Source organism: Diabrotica virgifera, chromosome 4 (genome assembly GCF_917563875.1).
Source record: "Diabrotica virgifera virgifera chromosome 4, PGI_DIABVI_V3a".
Lineage (NCBI taxonomy): Eukaryota > Metazoa > Arthropoda > Insecta > Coleoptera > Chrysomelidae > Diabrotica > Diabrotica virgifera.
In genome coordinates this window covers 176535391-176556288 of record NC_065446.1, presented here as the reverse complement: position 1 = coordinate 176556288, position 20898 = coordinate 176535391, and the positions used below count along the sequence as shown (strand labels likewise).

General features: G+C 33.7%; 1 protein-coding gene across 1 annotated transcript in view; it reads right to left on the bottom strand.

Moving 5' to 3' along the window:
- Positions 1-9578: 9578 nt before the first annotated feature.
- Positions 9579-20898, bottom strand: part of LOC126883260 (enolase-phosphatase E1) — a 102576-nt gene continuing 91256 nt past the window's right edge. The window contains exon 6 of the mRNA XM_050648571.1: positions 9579-13845. Coding sequence (XP_050504528.1) covers positions 11795-13845 — 2051 coding nt within the window. The 3' untranslated portion in view covers positions 9579-11794. The remainder of the gene's footprint in view (positions 13846-20898) is intronic.

Below are 20898 nucleotides of genomic sequence, written 5' to 3'. Positions count from 1 at the left end.
AAAACGTCGAAATTAGTCTTTTAAACTTACCTTTTTAAAAATAAAAGGTTAAATGGCCCCGGTTACATGGTTCTCGCAGCAAAATTGAAATCTTAAACGTTTCTATCTCAGTTATGTGTTATTTTTTATTCTACGGAAATAGTAAAATGGGTAAAGTATTTTTAACTGAAAAAACTAAAATTTAGTTATATATATCATTTTTTACGTATATCGAGTATTTTTGGAGTTATTATCAAAAAAAAAATGAAAAGTACGATAATTTTAAAAATTCTGATTTTTTTAAATTATATCTTCTTTTTCAAAAATATGCATTCTAAACCGGTCAAAATTGTTGAAATCGTTAACTATGTTAACCTAAAGAAATTCTTGTGACGATTACTACAAATTTGATTTTTGTGGAAATGGCGTATGTTTTATTTATCACTTTTTCCTAAAAAAATCGAAAGGGTTCTCTTATTTTCATCATAACTTGCTTAATTTTGAGGCTATTAACTTCTACTGGAGCTCATTTGATAGGTATTCCGAAGTACTTTGACAAGTGCTTAACAAGTATATTCTATAAAATGCATCGTTTTCCCGTTAGGTAAGCTTGAATACTTAAATTTGAGTACTCATCGAAAAAAATATATATTCAATTACCCATAACTCACTTTGAAATAACATTAGTTTAGTTCTTTAAGTGGGGAGTGTATTAAGTTTTTTATTATCTTTCATTTTGGTAATAATAGCTTTCTTACAAAAGCTTATAGTTTTTGATTAATATGTGAAAAACAGCTTTAAAACATGAATTTTTTTAAGAAAAAATAAAATCTTTGATATTTAATAACTCAAAAAGTATTGATTTATGTTAATAACTTTATATAACAAATTTTGCTTAGAAGTTACCCCCCTATCGATTTCTGGTATTATTTTTAATAAAAAAAATTTCACCTCCGAGAAGGGGTGGCATCCACCCCAGGGTAAAAGCGCAAGTTAGCATCATATCACCTTTGTTCCTTGAAGTATCTTCTAACTACTCACCAATTTTCATGAAAATCGATGAAGGTTCAACGAAATCGGAGGTGAAAACCTTCAGTGACTCCACTAAAAAGTTTTCAGAAAACTACTCCTTAACAACAATTAGTTGTTTATAGTCAAAACATTAAGGGGTTAATATATAATTCTTTCACATTAAAAAGCCTACTAATCAACTTAAATCTCAAAAAAATCTCGCCAAGAGCTAAAAAATTGATAAAAATCCCATTATAAACATATATACAGTGAGGACGTTTAGGTTGGAATAACTTCATTTTCTCGAGAATGGGCGATTCTGGAGATAAGTCCCGAAACAGGTCGATTTTTATTTTTAAATTATGATTTTTTGGCACATATATCATACTAGTGAGGTTATCCATCTGGAAGTGATGACGTAATCGATGATTTTTTAAAATGAGAATAGAGGTCGGTGGTAGCTCATGTGAAAGGCTATTCAATTCTCTATTCAGTAATATAAACATAATATATCTAATTATTTATACAGAGTGCCCAAAAAAATATTTTTGAATTAAATTAATTGAGATAAAAAGAAGAATGTATATAATTTATTGAATAACCCCTTTCAAGTGAGCTATCACACGACCCCTATTATCATTTAAAAAATCATCGATTACGTCATCATGCCCAGGTAGCTGACGTCACTATAATAGTGTGATAGATAGGCCAAAAAATTGTAATTTAAAAATCGACCAAAATCATCCATTCTCGAGAAAATGAATTTATTAAAACCTAAACGTCATCACTGTTTGTTTGTATAACAACAGCGGTCACTCTTATTGTGACGTCAGCAGAATACTGCCTACTGCTTAATATGTTGCAACAATGTCCACGAAAAAAAATGGACAATGTATATTATTCATGAATTTCACTTTTTTTACAAATATTTATATTTTTGAGTTTTATTTCAATAAAATCTTATAAATGTTCATGGAACTTAATTATGAATTTTTTATTACTACCTAGGAACTGTGAGAAAGGAATATTGTTTTGACAGTTTTACAATGAATTTCTATAAAAAATATTCAGTTTTCATTTATTATAAAAAAACAATTTTCAAAAATACATTACAACCTCTTCGGGGTCGATAAGAATTCATCTAAGACTTTTCTAATCATTTCCGGAGAAATTGGTGCTGTCTCTTTTGTAATTCTCTATTTCAGTTCTTGGATAATCTGTGGCCTATTTACATACACTTTGCTTTTTAACACGTTCGCTGCGTATATTTTTAAGTACTTCGTCCAGAACCTGAAATAATTTTTATAATGTAATGTAATTGAACACATGCCGCTCATCGGCGACATCAGCACTGGAGAGGCAAACCGAATGTCGCCGCTGAGCGACATACGCATCGAACGTGTTAAATAACCCCATAAAACATAATCTAGAGGTGTCAAATCCGGGGATCTTGCTGGAAATTTAAATCACTCCTCTTCGTCCAATCCAAAGATTTGGAAATGTATTGTCGAGAAACTCTTGAACGCTTCTAAGATAATGGGGAGGTGCTCAATCTTGCTGAAACCAAATTGATCTATTCGCGATATGAGAATAACTTATATACTTAGGAAAGAGTCTGGCTAATTCTGAATTAAATTATTAAGGGTAGCGAGCGGTCATATCTCATAAGATATTGGTCGTATAGATTTGAGAAAAAAAATCATGATAAAAGTCGCCAAGAGAAATTGCTGGAAATTATTTCCGAGTTTGTTAAACGTCCGCTACAGGGCGTAACAACCAACACAAATTAGAAAAATGGGATTTTTATAGAATTTTGTCTAATGAAAGTTTATCGATGATATTATTTTCATATTTACAGACCATTTCCCTACATTTTTTTGTCTAAAACGTTTTGTTCTATCTATCAAAATAAAGCGGTGGGGGAAGTTCAATTGTTTTTTTTAAACAAACCAAGATTTCTTCCGTTTCTTTTGACCGATTTTAGCAAACTTAGGCTCATATGAAAGAGCATAATTTGCACTACAAAACGCTTATTTGGTTTTGAATTTTTGACGTTTGCTGTCGCCGCTAGATGGCGTTAACTGAAATGGTAGCAAATTTTTGAGTTTTTTTCAAAAAAAAAAACAAATGTAATGGTATATTAATTTTTATATATTTTAAAAGAGGATAAATTTCTCTATAATTTAATGAAAAGAATTTATTATCTACCTTTTTTTGAACCGTTGATATTGACCAAAATAAAAATCAGTTTTGTAATCTCTTATTAGTTGCTAACAAAAAGAACCTCTTGACTTTTTTTCGTTAGACAAACGGTTTTGGATTGAAAAAATAAGATATGTTTCGCCCATATCTGATATGTTATGAGACATTGGGGCGCCCGTATCTCCAAACATACTAATTTACTTTTTTTTTCAATCTAAAACCGTTTGTCTAACGAAAAAAGTCAAGAGGTACTTTTTGTTAGCAACTAATAGATTACAAAACTGATTTTTATTTTGATAAAAAACAGTGGCGTGCCATTTTTTAATGCAATAAAATTATATTTTGGTCAATATCAACGGTTCAAAAAAAGGTTGATAATAAATTCTTTTCATTAAATTATAGAGAAATTTATCCTCTTTTAAAATATATAAAAATTAATATACCATTACATTTGTTTTTTTTTTGAAAAAAACTCAAAAATTTGCTACCATTTCAGTTAACGCCATATAGCGGCGACAGCAAACGTCAAAAATTCAAAACCAAATAAACGTTTTGTAGTGCAAATTATGCTCTTTCATATGAGCCTAAGTTTGCTAAAATCGGTCAAAAGAAACGGAAGAAATCTTGGTTTGTTTAAAAAAATTAATTGAACTTCCCCCACCGCTTTATTTTGATAGATAGAACAAAACGATTTAGACAAAAAATGTAGGGAAATGGTCTGTGAATATGAAAATGATATCATCGATAAACTTTCATTAGACAAAATTCTATAAAAATCCCATTTTTCTACTTTGTGTTGGTTGTTACGCCCTCTAGTGGACGTTTGACAAACTCGAAAATAATTTCCAGCAATGGGTGCGTTCGGACGACCACAGCGGCTGGACAGCTGAGCCAGCAGTAGCTGTCACCCGTCACCGCTGGAAGTCAACCGCCGAGAGATTTACTAAGCTTTCCCTATCACGGCTGGATACAACCACTCAGCCGATTTCTGCTGACAGCCAGCCGCTATGGTCGTCCGAACGCACCCAATTTCTCTTGGCCACTTTAATCATGGTTTTTGAAGTTATACTTCTTTAGGCGCGATTGAGAGTAAAATTTCATAATATTGCGCGCATGCGCACACAGACATAGGTATGTATGTATCTGTATCAGCGCAAATAAGTCATTCAAAGAATATATTAGTGTTTTTAGTAATGTATTATTTATTATAATTTTTGTGTCTATGTATTTGTTTTCCTCTGTAGTAAGATAATAAAATATATGTAGGTATAATATTTTCCACTCGATCGATTTGTCACCGTGTTGTGTAATTATATCCGAAACTTACGTGTCACTTACAAGAGGCTCGGTAGCCTAGTTGATAGAGCGTTGGATCAGAGATCGGAAGGTCTCCGGTTCCAATCCTGGACGATTCATATTTTTTTTTAATTTCTGTTTGTTTTAATAAAATTTTTTTGAAAGCGGTAGATAAGAAAGTTAGTTTAATATTTAAATAAAATACAAATGACCTGTTAAGTATATTTACTTCGTTGAAATTATATAATAGAAGTATAACTTCTTACGTGCGTACAAAGTACACACATTCTTTTGTTTCTCAAATCTATACGACCAATATCTTATGAGATATGGCCGCTCGCTCCCCTTAACTGATCACCCTGTACTACGCAAAGAGATGCTCTCACTGTTGTATGAGAATCATTGGAGTTACTAAAACTCAAAATAGTGCACGGAATATTTTATATTGGTTTCAAATAAACTCTGATATTAAAGATTTTATTAAGGTATGTAAGACTTTTTAAAGAGATTTTTCTGAGCTTCCTTTGCTAGCGATGTTTTACGGTCTTACTTTGTTTTGATGAACTAATTTTCAAAATAGCTGGAGCTAATTCCGCTAAAGAATAAAACTGCTGAAACAGTAGTGAAATGTTGATACCGTTTGGAATCACATTAGATTCTGTAATTTCAGATAAGATGCCTTATATTCACATATGTGTAGGAATTTTGCAAGAGTAGAATTTTCAATTTTGTACCTTCAGCCCACCAGAGTTGGGTCGGATACTGAAAAAAAGTATCCGGAAACCGGATACGGATACTCAAAATGTATCCGGATACTTTTTAAAAAAGTACGAAGACTTTCATTTAAAAATGTATTCGGATACAAGTATCCGGATATTTTTTTCGGATACTTTTTTTAAGGACATAAATTATTAGTATTAGGACTACGTGATGTGCATGTATTTTTAATGTAATATATAATGATAATAAAAATACATTAAATGATAAAGAAAGAAATCAGAAAGTACTCAAAAAATTGTTTATTGCTTATGAATAATAAAATATTTACTTATTGACACCTAAGTCTTGAGTACTTATTTGTACTTGTAGGTACACTAAAATAAAATTATAAATATTAAGATGTACTTTATTATAATCCGAAAAATAATTTATTCTAATTATAAAGGGTACAAAAAGGGGTTCTTGAAAAGAGAGATATAGAAAATAAATGTAAGTAATTAATTAAACAACGTACTTATGAAGATTTATAACTGATTAGGTAAAAACAAAGCTCCATTAGCTATATAATATATTATAACGATGACGAGTACGAAAAATGGGATTTAACATATTAGACACATCTGGATTGAAGGAATGGCAGTGTTGTGCGCCTAAGTTAGGTGCATTATCGGCGGGCGATAAATATTTAAAAGTATCCGAATATCAAAAAAGTATCCGGATGCCGGATACTTTCAAATTTGATCACGGATACGGATACAAAATTTAAAAAGTATCCGGATACTACCCAGCTCTGCAGCCCACATTACCCTTTTGTGGTCAAACGGCTGGCAGAAAGGGCAGTGTAAACATCGAAAAGTATGTTAAATGTAATTATTAAGGTACGTATAGATATGCGCGCCGTGTGCGTTCGTTAGATTAGTACGTGTTTTCAAGAGGCACACGATCCAACTTGTCGGCGCTAAGAACGCATGGCGTACACACGGCGCGCATGTCTATACAGATTACATACCTTTAGAATACAAAAACGCGTAGTATCAGGAACACATAAATCACCATCTCAGCTGTTACAAATCAGAAAATTAAGAACAAAACTTCTAATCAAAGAAAAACTTCTGGAACCAGAGAAGATTCTTCTTCTTCTATATAGACAATCACTCTGTCTGTTCCTTCAAGAGTCTTACCATCGCTTTTTCGGAGGGTTTCATCTCCGCTGTTTCGAGCAATCTTTTTGTCCTCTCTGTATCGGGTCGGGTTTCCTCCGCGTATGTCATTATTGGTCTGATGACTGTTTTGTAAATTCTGCCTTTCATAATCACTTCTGTTTCGAGCCTTCCATAGCTAGATATTTAAACTCCATCACTTGTTCTTCTATTCAGCTGACCCTCCACCTCCAATTTACATCTTATTGGATTTGCTGTTATAACCATGCATTTTGACTTCATTGGGGAAATTAACATGTTAAATTTTCTGGCGGTTATGTTAAATTGGTGCAGCATACGTTGTAAATCATCTTCACTTTGAGGGATATTGCATCGTCTGCATAGCAGATTATTTTAAGTTGTTTTTCTCCCATTTGGTATCCTTTTTTAGTACTTGCTTTTTTATTATTTCATCCATCAGGTTGAACAATAAAGGTCTCGAGGAATTCACCTGTCTTATCCCATTGCCGGCTTCAATTGGGTCAGTTAGTTCATCTTCTACTTTTACTGTGTTGTTCTGGTAGATGTTTTCGATCGTTTTAATTATTCCTAGAGCTCTCGACTATAGCAAATGGATAACGTCCTTTAATTTGACCCTGTCAAATGCTTTCTTAAGGTCCACGAAACATAAATATGCCGGATTGTTGTATTATAACGATTTCTCTTGAACTTGCCTCATTATAAATATAGCGTTAGTGCATGATCTTCCCGACCTAAAACCTTGTTGTTCTTCTGCTAATGTAATAATTTCATTCAGTTTGTTAATTTTAATGTGTATAATAAGTTATTTCCTCTGTAATTCTCCGGGTCCGATTTGTCTCCTTTTTTGAAGAGAGGCATTATGATGCTTGATCTCCATTCTTGTGGTATTCTGTTTTGTTCAGTGGTGTCATGGTGCGGGAACGCCGTTCCGGCACTGGTCAAGAAAAGAAAAAAAAATAAATAGAGAATTTAGGTTTTGTAAACAAAACCATGACACCACTGGTTTTGTTCTATTATTTTTTGCATTAGTTTTAATAGTTGTTTAGTCAGATCTTGTCCTCCACACTTTATGAGTTCGTTCGATATTCTGTCCTCTCCTGGAGATTTTCTATTTTTTAATTTTCTTACTTCCTTTACCTCTCCTTCCTCGATGTTTATTTCTTCGTTTGTCGTAACTTCAGGTGTTGTTCATTTTCGTCGGCTTTAGCAAATAGAGATCGGAAGTAGCCTGTCCACGATTCCTTCTGAATGCGTTTCGTTTTTATTAATTTGTTCATCTCCTTTTTTTGTTCTCTAATCATTTTCCATACTTCTTTTTGTGTTCCGTAGAAGTCGTGTTCCATCTGTTTTGAGAAACTCTGCCAGTGTTCTCTTTTTATTTGCCTCTCTCTCCACAGAGAAGATTGACGATGATAATAAACGAAATAAGTTAGAAAAAATAAAATTTTATAAGCAGTATTATGACCGAATGAAATTAATTTCAGAATAATAATGTAGAAAGAATAAGATAGGGATTACCCGTTAGAATTATGTATATCAAAAATTGAAAACTCTCCTAGATCTTATATAGTAGAAAAAGAAAATATGGTGCGAAGAAACAGTGTACATTTAAATTACTTGACAAATAAGCGAATATATGCTGGAGATGATCTGATGCTCCTTCTTCACGTTTCATCTCCGACGGAGGTCGGCAATCATCATAGCTATTCGGACTTACAACCGAGACGGTTGCTCTAAAAGGTTCATTTGATGTACATACGTGTAGTAGTCACTCATGTTACTCAGTCATGATATTCTACATCTCTCTAAGCTTCCCTTTTCTTGGATCTTTCCCTGCACAAAGAGTTGGAGCAAGTTGTATCTCTCTCCACGTGTAACACGTCAGAGATATTCTGTTTTGATTGCATTTAAAGCCGTCCACTCACGATTCAGCCATGTCGTTCAATTTTGTTGAACTCACTAACTGTCAAAAATTTTGAATGTGTGTGCCGTGCATCCAACGAAATAGTACAATTTGACCGCAGACAGACTGGCCTGTCTGCTGCAGAATCGATATCATCGACGATCTTGTCGAACGACACCGCAGTACCGTGAGTGGTCGGCTTAAGAAATCGATTTTTTTCTAAACATCATAATCAACAAATAATTGATTTGGCTCCACGCATGAGTAACAGGGGAACAGTGATTAAAGCAACCCCTTAAATTTCAAGATTATGTATGCTAAAGAAAATTAAAAAGGGAAGATGTCATGTATTTAGCTCTAGGTATTATTCTAGGCTTCATACGCCAAAGCGCACGAGTTCCATTCAGTTTGATTTCATTTCTAAAAATGATGAGCCGTTCACCGTGCTTCGGATGGTACGTTAAGCCGTCAGTCCCCTGGGCTAGTGATACATCGACACTAAGGGCAAGAACAGAACAAGTGGGTCGCGGTGGAGGTCGACATCCATGTAAAACAAACACATTGTAGTGAATGGAAGAGAACAGAGCAGGTAAGTCGCGGTGGAGGTTTAGCGCGATGCCATCTAGGAGGTTTACATCGATGCTTTTGAAAATAAAATGAGTTTGTTTTACATGGATGCCTACTGCGCGGCCTACGAGGATGCTTCCCCGTGATTGGTCCGTTCGAAGCCAAGTTGTCATTACCTGCGCTATCTGAGTTAATACTATTTATATAATCCCTTTTTTGTATTCAGTTTATTTTTGAATTTATAAAGTAATTAAATTCAGTAAATGTTTGAAATATGAAGGAGGATCTGATTATTTACAGCTGATATCTCATCACTATCATCACTTGACTGACACATCGCAAAAGCACAGTCTTTTTGTCATTCAAATTTCATTAAACTACTTCACTTGATAGTGGTTCTAGCTCGACTGACAGCGCAGGTGACCTCCTTGCTATGTGCTGTCGACATCGACCGCGACTTAACTAGTAGCATCCACCGCGACCTACACCTCCACCTCGACCCACTTGTTCTGTTCTTACCCTAAGTAGTTATTTCGGACAGGGTTAAAGATGCAAGTGGCGCCGGAACTATCCGAAAGGATCTCCCCAGCAAAAATGCCATATATTATTATGTTAAATGTCATATTAGATTTATGTTAGATGGCATATTAAGGATGAAACTTCTTGTCACTTCTGTATCATGTAATAGTTCTTAATGTAAATAAAACAGCAAAACATGGTAACGCTACAAAAATTTTATTATGGTGCTTGAACGTATACAATAAATAGGGCCTCTTTGGACCGATTGATACACCAAATTAATTTATTTAAACAAAAGAGTGATGACAAAACTTACGTTATCACAAGTAGTTGAAACTAGTAATGGTTTTTAAAGTTAGCTGAGTATTTTCGATAAAAAAAAATATACATCATATTGACAGGGAATGTTAAAAATTTTTAGACTAAATACAAAAATTAAAACATTCTATAGTCAAAAATTAAACGAGCGCTTTCTTAAGACCATCCCCATTTACAGCTACATTTTACAGTCACGAGATGATTATTTAAATACTGAGATTATTACAGAACAGTTAAATTTTGAAAAAAAAATTATGCCAATGTAGTCGCAGTCTTTTCTCCAGTCTTTTATCTTGTTGGCACTTATTCTTGGAAGTTAAAATTTTATACTAAGAGGAACAATTTAGATCACACAAGAGATAATACTCAAAACTATCCTGGCTTAGAAACATTGTTACTTGCTTAATTGATAAACAACTTATTTACTAACGTTATGTAAAAAATGGAATGATGTTCCAGGATTATATTCAATCTCGTACAGTTCTTCATTCAAACAATGGAATAATGTAAATAATGACCGTAGTACAAAATGCATGATAACTGCTGCTTATTTTACCATCAGATCTGAAGTACTGACCGAGTGTGACAATGGACAATACTGAATGCGATTAGTATACTCTCTTCGTCTTGTTTATGGTACTAGGGTCATTCCTGAAAGAAGATTCTTAACGCTGCTGAGAAAGTATGCGACGTACTGGGAGAAATCTGGCAACACTGCCTTACACATCAACTCTCCCTTTCTCTTACCCCACCACTTTCGCCTCGCTGCATTGCTCAGTGTCAGCCTAGCAGCCTTCGAAGATGGATGTCCTGGCCACTGTTACCAACAATGTGAAATTCATGCTGTGATATATTTTTTAAATACAAAATGGATTTCACCTATTGACATTCATCGTCAGTTAATCGAAGTTTATGGGTAAAAGTGCATATCTGTTCAACATGTTCGCAAATGACGTAGAGAATCTAGTGAAGGCCAAACGAAACGATTCAAAATTTCCGTTCGGCTTTCACTGAATTCTCTACACTATTTTTTGCCAACATATGCACTTTTACCCCTAAACTTCGATTAACTGACGATGAATGTCAATAGGTGAAATCCATTTTGCATTAAAAAAAGTATCACAGAATTAATTTCACATTGACGGTAACATCGACCGGGACCTCCATCTTCGAAGGCTGTTAGGCCAACACTGAGCGATACAGCGAGGCAAAAGTGGGATAAGAGAGAAGGAGAGTTGATGTGTAAGGCAGTGTTGCCAGATTTCTCCCAGTACGTCGCATTCCTTCTCAGCGGCGTAGGGAATCTTATTTTACAAATGATCCTCGTATCATGGCAAAGATTACAACTATCCGAACGTCCTCACCAATGAATCATTACGCAATGTTGTCGTCAGGTACCGTTAAAATGAGATTGTGATTTGCTTCACTTGCTTGATTTTGAGAAAGCTCGGAAAGGTACATCTGCGAATAAACGTTTTTACGTATACAGTTGCGAGGTTCGTTATGTATCCAATTAACAATTTCATTGATGCTCCACCATTACACCCAATGCGAAAGCTCTCAAGTATGCTTGAAATAATTATTTTTATTTTAAAAGCATACCAAAAAGAGCTTCTGTTGTGAAAGTGTTAGTTAAATACTGTTATTATTGACTAGAAAAGTAATTATAGCCCATTGTCTTAATGCCTTGTTGGCCAAAGGATCACACTTCGCAGTTATAAATACAATCGAGTCTAAATAAATTCAGATTTTGATGCAACATATTTGGAATGTCCCCTTAAGTCTTATCAGATTTTTAAACGTTTCAGTCTTTGAGTCTTATAAATTTGAGATTCTCCTATCAGTCTATTTTTAATAAAGGCGACATTACTAATAAATATACAATGTAAATTGGACAACTTCAAATATGTAAGTATTCCATTCAATGTTTCTAACGCCAGAAAAGTTTTGGATTAGGCCTACATCACAAAAAATTAACTGCGAACCTCATTCTATATCCAATTGTAAACAAGAACATGAGAACTATTACAAATAAATAATATAAAAATAAACACTAAAAACTGTTTTTAAGGACAAGTGAAACGAATAATTAGACATATTACACTTGAACACTTACAGGAGTGGTTTCTGTGGCAGCTTCTTCAATTTTTTTCACTTTAATGTCTTCTACATTGCTATCTGTTGATTCAGTAGCTTCTCCATTTTGTTTTTCATCTTTTGAATTACCATTTGTTACTTCTTTACTTACACCATTTGATTTTTCTATTCCATTGGCTAAGTCACTTTTATTTTCTTTCTCAACCACTGTTGAATCTTTTTCTTCGGGCTTTTTTTCTGTCACTTCTCCATTTTCAACTACTTTTGGTTCTTCCTTCTTGTCAACAACATCTACTACTGTTTCTTTTTGCTCACCTGCAGATTCAGGTTTGGTTTCAGTATCTAAGCTTGGTTCAGCATCCATAGAATCTTCTACTGGTTTAATTTCTTGTTGTTCTTCAGTTTCCATTTTGGATGATTCTACTGTTTCTGGTTTACTTTCATCTGTTGCTAAATTTGTTTCTTGTGTCGTTACTTTCGATTCTTCTGTCGCTACCTTCGTTTCCTCTGATGCTGCTTTAGTTTCTTCTGTTGCTACTTTAGTTTCTTCTGTTGCTACTTTAGTTTCTTCTGTTGCTACTTTAGTTTCTTCTGTTGCTACTTTAGTTTCTTCTGTTGATACTTTAGTTTCCTCTGTTGCTACTTTAGTTTCCTCTGTTACTACTTTAGGTTCCTCTGTCGCCATATTTGTTTCTTCTGTTGCTACCTTAGTTTCTTCTGTTGCTACCTTAGTTTCTTCTGTGGCTACCTTAGTTTCTTCTGTTGCTACCTTAATTTCTTCTGTTGTTACCTTAGTTTCTTCTATTACTTCCATTGATTCTTCTGTTGTTACCTTAGTTTCTTCTATAACTGCCTTTGATTTTTCTGTTGCTACCTTTGTTTCTTCTGGTGCTACATTTGTTTCTTCCGTCACTGGCTTTGTCTCTTCAGGAACTTTCTTTGTTTCTTCAGTTGTAACTTTTGTTTCTGATACAGTTTCAGTTTCTTCTGTTACCATTTTAGTATCTTCTGTTGCTAATTTAGTTTCTTCTGTTACGATTTTAGGTTCTTCTGCTACCATTTCAGTCTCTTCTGTTGCCATTTTAGTGTCGTCCGTTGTCATTTTAGCTTCCGTTACCGTTTTAGTTTCTTCCGTTACCGTTTTAGTTTCTTCCGTTACCATTTTAGTTTCTTCAGTTGCCGTTTCTTCCGTTGTCATTTTGGTTTCTTCAGTTACCGTTTTAGTTTCCTCGGTTATCGTATTAGTGTCTTCTGTTGCCATTTTAGTTTCTTCTTCTGCTGGCTGCATTTCCTCTTTATTTATTACTTCCACTTCTACTTTCTTTTCAGTTTCAGCAGGTTTTGGGTCTGTAATTGATATTGTTTTAGGTTCATCTTTGTCTTCTTTTTTAGTACAATCCTCTACTTTGGATTCCTCTGTTTTAGTTTCTTCTACTTTTGTTGGGAGGTTCTCTTTTTCAGTAGATTTGATGTCTTCTACATCTACTTTTTTAGATTCTTCTTTTTCGACCTTAGTTTCTGTTGGTTCTTCTAATTTGGATTCTTTAGCTTCTACTTGTTTTAGTTCTTCTGTCTCTTCTTTTTTAGAAACTTCTGTTTCGACTGCAGTTTCTTTAATCTCCACAGTTGTAGACTCTGCTGAATTTTCCGTTGTATTTGTTTCTTTAGTATCTGTTACAGCAATTTCAGTTTTGTTCATTTCAGATTTTGTCGCCTCTTTCGATTCTTCTTTATCACATTCTTTTTCTTCTACTGTGGCAGTGGCTTCCATTTTCTTAAGCTCTTCATCATTCTTAACTTCTTTCTTCTCTTCTACATCTGTAGTAGTAACTTCCGCCACTTTAATTTCTTTTGGTAACTCTGTAATTATGGGTTCTGCAGTTGTAGTTTCCACACTATTGTCAGTTTCCATTGGTTTTTCGTCTTCAGTCTTTGTTTCTGTAGTTACTTTTTGGGTGCTATCAGATTTTTCTTCAGTGGCCTTATTTGTGGCAGTATCTTCAGTCTTAGTTATTTCCTCAGTCTTTGCAGGAGCCTCTGATACAGCATCCCCTACAAATAAAAAACCAGAATTAGATTAAAGTTATATTTTTAATAAATAATTAAAGTTATTTAAATATATTTTAATACATATTGATGTTTCCAATCTCAGCAGCATTGTTATTTTGTCCATAACTTGGATACAAAAAAACATGATATAACTTTGTAAACTAGAAGTAATATCGCTACCTACATTCTAATACCACGTATGAGAATTTTTAGGCGAAACAAGTTAGTGGTTGATTCTGAGCCTATTTAGCATGCTGTACCAAATGATTCTAATCACAAGTATCGAGAAAATATTATTTAGCGCATTATATATAAATTTGTAATAGCACGGATCAGATTCTTTCACAAATATGTAATACCAAATATTTGATAAATTCTAATACCATGTTAACGTGTGCTGCTAAATTCGAGTTCTAATAGCTCGTATCAGCTATGCTACTTATGGACTCTGAACAACTTGGCGATCTTTTCAGTGTAATTAGAACGCAGGTTATTGTTTTTACGTATCTTCACATCAAAGAGTGTTGTTTGTCCCGTTAATTTATTAACTAATACGAGATCTGGTCTACTATGTGGCACTGTTTGGTCTGTGAACACAGTGAGGTCCCAGTATAGCTTGTAGTTGTCATTCTCAAGCATATTCTCCAGAATATATTGATAGTATGGGAGATGGTTTGTTTGGAGAAGTCCCAGTTTGATGGGTACCTTTTGATTAATTCTCTTTCCTACTAAATCATGCCGTTCCTTATACTCAGTTGCAGAAAATGCCTGGCAGCCTCCGGTAAGATGTTGAATGGTTTCTTGGGCTTGACATCCATATCGGCATTTGTCGTTTTAGACCTGAGGTCTTTGATGACAAAATATTTCAGGTAATTTTTGGTAGGTATAACCTCATCCGGAATGATGAGTAATAAACCTTCCGTTTTAGCGAACATCTTTATAGTTCGATGCTATATGTACACGTAGTATTGGCTGACCTCATTGGGATGCCGCCAGAGCAGAGGTTTACCTATCCAGTTACGCATTTTTTCCTCCTTTGTAAGGTGGTTTATGCGGATTTCTGGTTCCCTCAGTTTGATCGGTGTAGTTATCTCAGTTTTCATTTGCTCATGGTCAATTTTCCACGCTTGCTTTACTCAGAATAAAGATATTTCCTTTTCACCCATGACCCTGATGTTCTGGTCATTTTGAATATCGAATCCTCCTGGCTGTTTATTTCCTCTGACTATATTTAAAACACGGCACTTGTCTAGTCCGAAGTGCATACTAATAATATCATTAGAAAAGAAATCTACAGTTTTTAGTATCTGATCTATGTAATTGGTTTCGAGTGAAATCCATTAATTTGAAATCATCCAAACACAACAGATGATTAAAATTCGTCACCACATTGTTGTTATTTTTAATGCTAAAACCTAAATCAGTGGAGTTTAACAGCTGAGACACTGGGTTCATAGCTAGACAGAACCACAGTGGACTTGACGAATCTCCTTGGAACAGGCCCCGGCTGATTGCGATATTTTCAGTTTCGATGTTATTTTCACCAGGTATTTGAAGATGAATTTCAGTCTTTCACTACGTCATTATATGTGTTAAAAAGGTCACTATATTATCATCGACTTTATATATTCTTGATATACAGTGATGAGCGTGCTAATAACCAGCAAAATAGCGCAAAAGATGGAAAACATATTAAATTGTGAGATAAAAAGAATTAAAACTAGTAGGTGTTAAAATTAGCGATAGTAACATATACATTGACCTTATATTGATTGTTTCCCTTTAGACGTATCAGAAGAGTATGTCAACTAAAACTGTAACTGTGACAGTGGCATTTCTTAAACTCGTCTGATACGTCTAAAGGTGGGAAACAGTCAATATAATGTCAATTTTTAAGTTACTATCGCTAAATTTAACCGGTTATTAGTGCGCTCATCACTGTATATTTATAAGCCATTCATGAGACACTCACAAAGGCATTCTTGTAATCAATGAAGGCAGTTAAAAGGTTACTTTTTTGAAATATGCCTGGTTAGAAATGACCGAGTCAATGATAAGTTGTTCTTTGCAGTCCATGGAGCCCTTAGCGCATCCGGTCTGTTCTGCTGAGGCTCTATGATATTTTTTAGAGCACAATGTTGGTAGATACGCCCGCCGGGATGTGACCAATTTATACAAAGTTTCAAGACAAGTAATTGGGCGGTATTTGGCTGGATCTTGGGTATCATATTAATCCTTCGGTTAATTTCCTAAGTTGTTTCCCAACCGGTGGGTCGCGACTCACTAGTGGGTCGCGGCGTCACTCTTACAGTAGCTGAATAACGTACATAAAGATCATCATGGGTGAGGGATGGGTCGCGAATATGAAAAAGCATCAGAAGGTGAGTCTCCAGACATAAAAGATTGGGAACCACTTCCTAAGTTATTTTAATACTTTTACTGTTTTACTGTATTACTTTTACTATTTTTATGTTAATTATTGTAAGGTTTCATAACATATTCAGCATTAATATCGATGCATCTCACCCATAAGACCAACGTTAAAACAACACAGTTCCAATAGCGTGTATGTGGCGTAACAAGCCTAAAATACCTATCAAATAAAATTATAACTATAATACCTCGTAAGTGACCTAAAATGCACCAAAGCTTATCTTCAGGCATGTTATTATTACAAACAATAAAAAGCAAATATGTTATTAAGTGAATATGCAATAAAACTATTTAGAATGTGTGCTACAAAGGAAAAAATCAGTTTTTTGGCTCTCCTGAAAAACGTTACATTTACTCATATGTGGTATTGGAATGTAGGTAGCGCTATGTAAAAGTGTAAGTATTTTACCCAGAAATGTAAATTTAACACCTATGAAATGACAGCAAAAAAAAACGGAAAAAACTTCAATTATCTATCTCTATCTTTTTTCGAAGGCTAGTGAAGGTAATGGTAAAATTCAAGAAATATGTAGTGGACACAGACACAATTATTATTTGTAAGACACTTAATACCAGATTTCACATTTGAAGATACCAGATCACAATGAAGATGCAATGTTACCATATTTTCAGATTTCATAATATTCTTTTTTCTGTTTTTTTAAAGTAATGCATAAATCAATATAAATAATCAAAAACGATACACATGCACTAGTGAGAAATATCATGTATTTTGAAGAACTTGTGAAAAAATGGAAATTGATTCTTATGGAGAGAAACAAAAATTGATTTTTATAGAAACAAAGATTGCAGCTCATAAGAACACAGAAATAAACAAAACAGACAAAATTGTGCAAAAAATAAAAATCTGATTCGATCTGTTTAATTGCTAAAAAAAATACTTATCTGAGAAACTTCGATGGATTGGTCATTTAGTGAGGACAAAAGACCAAAAAAGAAACCACGGAAAAGATGAGAGTGATTTGAGTGGAAGCGAAAGCACTAAAGTGTAAGTACATTAGAAATTATGAGCGAGCGCCAATGTTTGAATAGAAATTACAGGTCAAGGTTCAATTTGGAATGAACCGCCATTGGAACAAAAATTTTAACACTAAAATAGGAAATTACATTTGAGAGTGAAAAATTACACACTGCGGTGCAAAAAAATCGATCCACAAAACATTTGGTCATTTTTGATATTTTTGAATTTCCTAAACCTGTTGTCCGATTTAAGTGATTTTTTACCACGTTATAGCTTTATTCATTGACAATATCGATGTAATAATATTGTTGCTAGACAGTTAAACTGTCATTGTATACCAGGTGTACAAATCAAACTGTGCTTTTTTCTCAAATTTCGCATCACCCTGTGGACTATTCTAGCATTTATAAAATACTGAAATTAAAACCAAACTATAGCCTCAGGTTTTCTTAACATTTTGTCTTTCGATTCATTCGCTTATGTTGAATAATAAAAAAGTTAGGTACTTTAACAACTGGCCATGTTCGTCATCAGTACAGGGTGTTTCTAAATAAGTGCGACAAACTTAAAGGGGTAATTTTACGTGAGAAAATAAGGACAATTTGCTTTATAATCATATGTCCGCAAACGCTTCGTTTCCGAGATACGGGATGTTCAATTTTTTTTTACAAACTGACAATTTATTTATTGTTTTAAAACCAGTTGAGATATGCCGATCAAATTCGGTGGGTTTTAAAACGTAGTTATGGTACAAGGTTCATAAATAGACAGGTTGTATGGTAACTTTCCACCAATCAGCGTCGAGAATCTAATGGCGGGAGTGACGTCACCCAGAATGCTGCATTCAAATTCATTCACTTCACTCATTGAAATGAACTCGGAAAGTAGGAATGTATTGAAAATATGTATATTAAAAAAAAATACGTTTGGATTTTTAATGACTATTTATTTCATATATTCTTTAAAAAATGCGGTAGATGCCTGTAGAGTTACAAAAATCATAGAATATAATTGCAATTAAATATATGCAGTGGAATAGCATTACTACATACTTAATTAAAGCAGAAGTAGATTCTTTCTTGTGTATATATGGGACTAAATCATTAAAATATCCTAGGTATATTAATAATGGGTTGAATACAATTTACTTTTTTAAATGATTTTGAGTAGGTATAGGTCTGGATCCCGCGTATGAAAAAAAAGTTGATTAATAGCAAGCTGAAAATTTGTTAATAGCTTAAGGGTGGCTAGTCGGACAAACTTTGATATATGGGAACACTGGAAGTTTTAATTGTGGAACAGGTTAAAAATTTGGAACGGTCAGACCACGAAAACGGCACATGTATTTTGTCCGACAGAACATACTTAAACTCTTAGAACAGAGATTAAACTCTCATGCAAAAATCAGACTGCTATTTATCACCAAATGGGCGTTTTAATGAGTGGAACATGTAGAATATGTCAAATGACAGGAATTATGACAGGTGATAAATAGCAGTCTGATTTGTGCATGAGAGTTTAATCTCTGTTCGCAGAGTTTAAGTCTGTTCTGTCGGACAAAATAAATGTGCCGTTTTCGTGGTGTGACCGTTCCAAATTTTTAACCTGTTCCACACTTAAAACTGCCCCTGTTCCAGCGTTCCCATATATCAAAGTTTGTCCGATTAGACACCCTTAAGCTATTAACAAATTTTCAGCTTGCTATTAATCAACTTTTTTTCATACGCGGGATCCAGACCTAGTATATAATAATTTTGAATTGGGGATAATGCATGTAGTACATTATTATAAATTCCTCCTAACATGTAAAACATGGTGAAAAAGAGATTAAACTAAAGATTTATGTATCAAAATTAGTAGTTTTTCCCTTAAGACCATCTAATTACGTTAGGTACTGGATTATAATACCTAAAACTATGAAAACATTATGATTCCATTCAATAGGTACCTGTGAAGTTTTACATTAACAATAAATTATAAAAAAAATACAATTTCAGTGCAATAAAGGGAATTTTCCCCAATTTATATATTCATTTAGTTTATAATTGTTTATTCAAACGATCTTCAGATGGCTGCAATCCAGTAAGTAAGTAGGTACTTAACGCAACCACATTAAAATGTATCTGAACACTTGTAAAAGAGTTTTGGGTTTAAGTTATTATACTAAAAACGCTTAATGATATCTATAGATACATTATATCTCAAGATATAAACACAAATTAAAACACTAACGATATTTAATAACAAAATATAGCCTCCAAACCACGTATCCTATTATGTTTACAAGCAATTCGTAAAATTGATCGTCTGGGTGACGTCACGATGACAATATTCCATTTGTCAATGTCAAAGTTACCATACAACCTATGGTATAGGGACCTTGGTTATGGTACATCTTTTGACATACAATTAAGAATTTTATATTCACCATTGGCGTGCGTACGGGTAATATTATCGGTCATAATACCCGTTTGCGCGCCACTGGTGAATATTAAATTCTTAATTGTATGTCAAAAAATGTGCAATAACTACGTCTTAAAACCTACCAAATTTGATTGCACATCTCAACTGGTTTTAAAGCAATAAGTAAATCATCAGTTTGTAAAAAAAAATTGATCATCCCGTATCTCGGAAACGAAGCGTTTGCGGACATATGATTATAAAGCAAATTGTCATTATTTTCTCATGTACAATAACCCCTTAAAGTTTTGCGCAAATATTTTAGAAACACCCTGTACTGATGACGAACATGGCCAGTTGTTAAAGTACCTAACTTTTTTATTATCCAACATAAGCGAATGAATCGAAAGACAAAATGTTAAGAAAACCTGAGGCTATAGTTGGGTTTTAATTTCAGTATTTTATAAATGCCAGAATAGTCAACAGGGTGATGCGAACTTTGAGAAAAAAAAAACACAGTTTGATTCGTACACCCGGTATACAATGATAATTTTACTGTCTAGCAACAATATTATTACAGGGATATTGTCAATGAATAAGGCTATGACGTGGTAAAAAATCACTTAAATCGGACAACAGGTTTAGGAAATTCGAAACATCAAAAATGACCAAATTTTTAGTGGATCGATTTTTATTGCACTGCAGTGTATTTACAAAGTCTAAAAGCAACAAAATGTGCAAGTGTACTTAATCGGAAAAAATTAGGTTTGAAAATATATATTTTTCTACTACAAAGAACAGCACAAATTCACATAATAAGTACAACAGATTAAGTTATTTACAGATTATCAAAAAAGTTAATAGGACAATTCACTCAAGTAGATAAGATTTGTTGATGCAGGCATTGGTTATCTCATATTGATCATCTGTTTCATAATTAATGGGCGAAGTTTTTGAATAAATTATCATCTAATTCACAACAGAATGAAGTTTATTTCTATCTTGCTTAAAACATTCGCACCCAGAAACGCCTATTTATTTTTGCTTTTAACTCATGATATGATAATGATGTCATCCATGGCGAGAACCGTTTTTCAACTAAATTATGAGCTATTCAACTAAATTTAACTATATAATATGAAAGTATTATCTAGATCTAGAATATTGTTCTTATAATTGCTCCTTATCGCTTAATATTGTAGTTGCTAAACATTTTGCCAAAAATCGATGTTTGCTGTCAT